At 41.0% G+C, this 4,539-nt stretch overlaps 1 protein-coding gene across 1 annotated transcript in view; it reads right to left on the bottom strand.

Annotated features, from left to right (window-relative positions):
• The window catches only part of LOC106536202 (alpha-2-macroglobulin-like protein 1), a gene marked incomplete at both ends in the record, with an annotated part of 5,398 nt that extends 1,326 nt beyond the window's left edge, over positions 1-4,072 (bottom strand). The window contains 3 exon segments of the mRNA XM_014033410.1: positions 1,869-1,920; positions 3,675-3,796; positions 3,946-4,072. Of these exon segments, the coding sequence (XP_013888864.1) occupies positions 1,869-1,920; positions 3,675-3,796; positions 3,946-4,045 (274 nt within the window).
• Positions 4,073-4,539: the final 467 nt, after the last annotated feature.

Genomic DNA, 4,539 nt, shown 5'->3' with positions numbered 1-4,539 from the left:
GTGTCCTGGGGTGTAAGTAACCTAGAGGGGTGAGTGTTTTGGGGGGTAAGTGTCCTGGGGGTAAGTGTCCTAGAGGGGCAAGTGTCTTGGGGGTGGGGGTGTGTCCTGGGGTGTAAGTAACCTAGAGGTGTAAGTGTCTTGGTGGGTAAGTGTCCTGGGGTGTAAGTGACCTAGAGGGGTGAGTGTTTTGGGGGGTAAGTGTCCTGGGGGTAAGTGTCCTAGAGGGGCAAGTGTCTTGGGGGTGGGGGTGTGTCCTGGGGTGTAAGTAACCTAGAGGGGTAAGTCTCCTGCGGGTAAGTGTCCTAGAGGGGCAAGTGTCTTGGGGGTGGGGGTAAGTGTCCTGGGGTGTAAGTGACCTAGAGGGGTAAGTGTCTTGGTGGGTAAGTGTCCTGGGGTGTAAGTGACCTAGAGGGGTGAGTGTTTTGGGGGGTAAGTGTCGTGGGGGTAAGTGTCCTAGAGGGGTGTGTCTTGGGGAGTGAAGCTGGAAACATACTCCCTCCGAACTGCCGATGTCGGCACAGGTTGTCGCAGTTTCATGATGAAAATTACGTCACTAGGCTTTGCAGCTTCGGTTCGACAGCCCCTTTTGGCACAACCCGCCGGCAGAACTTTTAATCCCTCTCCCATGTTGACGGTAATGTGTGATTGGTCGGAAATTCGTGGGCGTGTTTGTGCTGAAACTGAAAGCTTTCTGACACTCAAAAGAAAAAAGAAAGAAAAAACTCGCTTCTAGAGCCGACTGTTCAAGCAGAGTTTTATAAAGACAGTCAAACCGTGAAAAACTCATGAATGGAGATTAAACAGACGTGCACGGAGGAATCTGACTGATAAAAACTGTGGAGCTTTAACCAGTAGAGATGTGAATAAATACGTCGGGTGAGTGATGGGTCTGACTTTTTTTTCTGCATTGTCGGCTGTTGCGTGAAGAAACTCAATGCAGTGTTGTATGCTGCAGCGGGAGGGGGGTTTCCCAGGAGCTCGGCGCGGGGTGTCTCTGGAGCTATGAAAGGTGTGTGCGAAAACGACTGCCGAACAACCATGTGACTGTGCGTCGACCCGTCAGCGTTGGAGGGTGTATGCTTCCAGCTTAAGAGTCCTAAAGGGGTAAGCGTCCAGCAGATAAGTATCTGGGGGGGCAAGGGTCTTAGGGGGGTAAATATCCTAGAACCATTATAGACCTCAGTTAAATCCAGGTGGACACTTTTTTTGGCCAGGCTGTGTATGTTTAGCTATAATTTTGTGTGGTAGTAGCTGATGGTCATCCCCAACACCAACTCTGAGCATTAACAGATTACATAGAGTTTAAAATGTTAGTATTTAAAGCATTCAGTGTGTTATTGGTGTTCATTTCACATGTTGTATAATTTCTATCGATTTCTCTCTTTACTGTTCTTATATTTCTCTTCTACTTTTTCTTTGTCTTTCTTACTAAAGTATTATTATAAAAAAGCCACTGATGATGCAGAAATTAAGAAACTAACATTCAGTTTTGTTTTCTACTGAAGTGGCAAAAAAAGTATTTAAAGCATTCAGTTGAGTATCAAATACAGTATCAGTACTGGTCCTGAGTTTTGGGGCATTTTTAATGAAACATGTCATGATGTGAAATGAGTAAGAGTACTTGTAAACTGCTGGTATAGACAACAGACAAAATGCATTAGTTCAAACTTGTAATGTTCATTGAATGTACAGAACTGTGTCAGTTTAAAGTCACATAAACACCGAAAAATATAGATCTTTTTAAAGAGCTTGTGACATTCTTTTGGATGTTTGTCATATATGATAAATATGCTAAAGTATTGATATGTAAAAATGGGTTGGAAGACCCACAAATAACTTCTGCATAAAAATAGAGAAACCATACTAACCTTTTGGGCAGAGCAGCCAACTTTGGGTCTTTATGATCTCAGTTCCCTCAGCCTGAGGGAGAGATTTGTTCAGTTATGTTCACAGTAACCTTCAGTTTATTACAAAAAAGTCTTAATTCTAGAACCAACTTTCCATGAAACGCATGCTTTTTTAAATGTGTTTAATGCATGATGTTGATGAGAAATTAACTGTTGCAGCATCTCTAATGCTTGTCAAACTGTGTGACTGAAACATTTCAGGAGAGAATCACTGCGGTCCTGCTGGCAGAGAGGTCGGTAATGGCAAGGTTGTAGTGTTCACATTTAAAATTTTAAACAATTTTTACAAATGTCAAATCTCTTGTGCGAGTTGTTTCACTGTAGCTAAGAGGGATGGAAAGTTATTTAGTTGAAATCCAACCATTCTGTTAGTATTATAGCATGATTTTATGTTTTGTAAATGATCCCTAAATCTCTGTCCTTTTCTGGAGTTGTGTTCCTCTCTGTTTCCTCATTCACATTAAAAATAACACAGCACAACACATGTTGCACACAAGGAACCTGTGTTAAAGTGAATCCATGGGTGTGTTTGATTGAATTAAGAAAACAGATAACAAAGAAGCTGGTTTTGCAAGCTTTACAGATTCAGTTGTAGTTATAGATCATGCTTTCTTGTATTTTTCCATGAAGACCTTCTGTTTAACTAGAGATGCTAATATTGGTGCTTTGTTTTTGTGAGCTGATCACCATGGTTATACAGAGGATATGAAGATTTTACACAATCAATGGGAGGCAGTGTGATCCAAGAACTTTCAGGGTAAATATGTGGGATTTTTTTGCATCACATTGGTGACAGTGGAGAGGAAAAACTCCCTTTTAACAGGAAGAAACCTCCCAGGGGATTCTGATGTTATCAGTCCATGAAATGGACGTTATTAGGTATTATCAGTCCCATACAATGGCTTCAGAGGGCCCCTACTGTGCCTTTTAGGCTTCAGACTGTCCTGACAGTGCCCCCTAGTGGGTTAATGTATCAATGACAATGAATGTGTAAATAACCAAAAATATACTGTGATAAATCTTTTGTGTCCATGTCAGTCCTGAACCCTGGTCTCCTGCTCTCTGGTCCAACACTCTACCCATTGCCCTATTGGAAGGCCACAAAATACAACAATTGGAGGGTGATGTCTTTAGCGCTAACAATTTCATTTGCTCTAAAGTTAACCTTAGTGGCTTTAAGCCTCATATTAACCAGATTTTTTATGCTTCATATTAACAAGATAGTGGTTTTATGCCTCATATTAACCAGATAGTGGCTTTATGCCTCATATTAACCAGACAGTGGCTTTATGCCTCATATTAACCAGATAGTGGTTTTATGCCTCATATTAACCAGATAGTGGCTTTATGCCTCATATTAACCAGTTTTTTTATGCCTCATGTTAACCAGATAGTGGTTTTATGCCTCATATTAACCAGATAGTGTCTTTATGCCTCATATTAACCAGATAGTGTCTTTATGCCTCATATTATAACCAGATAGTGTCTTTATGCCTCATATTAACCAGATAGTGGTTTTATGCCTCATACTAACCAGCTGACATTCTGAAGCCATTCTAGGGGACCGATAACGCCTAATAACGACCATTTCATGGATGATAACATCCGAAGCGGGTGAACATCCAGCAGAACCAGGCTCAGGGCAGGTGGCCATCTGCCTGGACCGGCTGGGTTTGGTGGACAGGAAAGAAACACAGACAAACATAGTAACGCCATTATATTATAATGCTTAAGAGGGAAATATTGTCATCTTGCTTTGTCACCAACCTTTACTGTAAGGGATCGTTTTTTCACAACAGTGTGGCCTTTTTCTGGCACGTGCACCTGTTGATCGCAACAAGGAGTCTGTGAAGGCACAGCCTTAGCAGTCAGAACCACGTCCACATCCCCTAGAAAGGATCAGCAAAAAGTCATTATTTTCAGTCTCTTTGAATAATTTAAGTATTTTGTACTGAGGTGAAGCTGAGATGGAAATATTCTAAAGAAGGTTTAGACAGATATTTCTTCAATTTGCTTTTTATAAAACTCTGACACTCACCAATAACTGAAGGAGTGAAAATCCAGCGGACGCTCTTTTTCTTGCCGGCACAAAGACAAAACGTAATCTCGTCATTAATCTTGGCAGTGAGAGTGAACATCAAGGAGGCAGATGGAGTCACTTTGACCTGATCATGACAAACAAGACAACATTAACTGAAAGTTCAGCAAAAGTGTTGCTACAAATATAAACACTGTTTTACATTTGGATTAAGTGATTTTAAGTGCCAAAGTCATTAAGTCACCCCATGAAAAGGGAAGGATTGCGTGTTTGTTTTAATTGAATAAACCATTAATTCATTTCCCATCTTTGCTTACTCAATCACTTTAATGGTCTCAGGAACTTGGTGCTTTTATCCAAGAGTCAACAGAAGATAGGACACCTCAGTAGGACTGAGACACATTTGACAAACAAGTACACACACTTACAAATTTATATTTCTCTTATTAGCACAGTGTATTGACTTCCATTCATTTCCAGTCATTTCTGTAGCCTAATTCTGACCCTTACCCTGCATCTAACCACTGCTGTACTTGGTTCACACGGCAGGATTTTAAAATTGTTGGCTGATTTTTAAAGACTGACATGTCGATA

This window comes from Austrofundulus limnaeus, unplaced genomic scaffold, assembly GCF_001266775.1.
Source record: "Austrofundulus limnaeus strain Quisiro unplaced genomic scaffold, Austrofundulus_limnaeus-1.0 Scaffold1726, whole genome shotgun sequence".
In the NCBI taxonomy this organism is placed as follows: Eukaryota; Metazoa; Chordata; class Actinopteri; order Cyprinodontiformes; family Rivulidae; genus Austrofundulus; species Austrofundulus limnaeus.
Note: the sequence above shows the minus strand (reverse complement) of the source record. Positions and strands in the feature narration are given on the sequence as shown.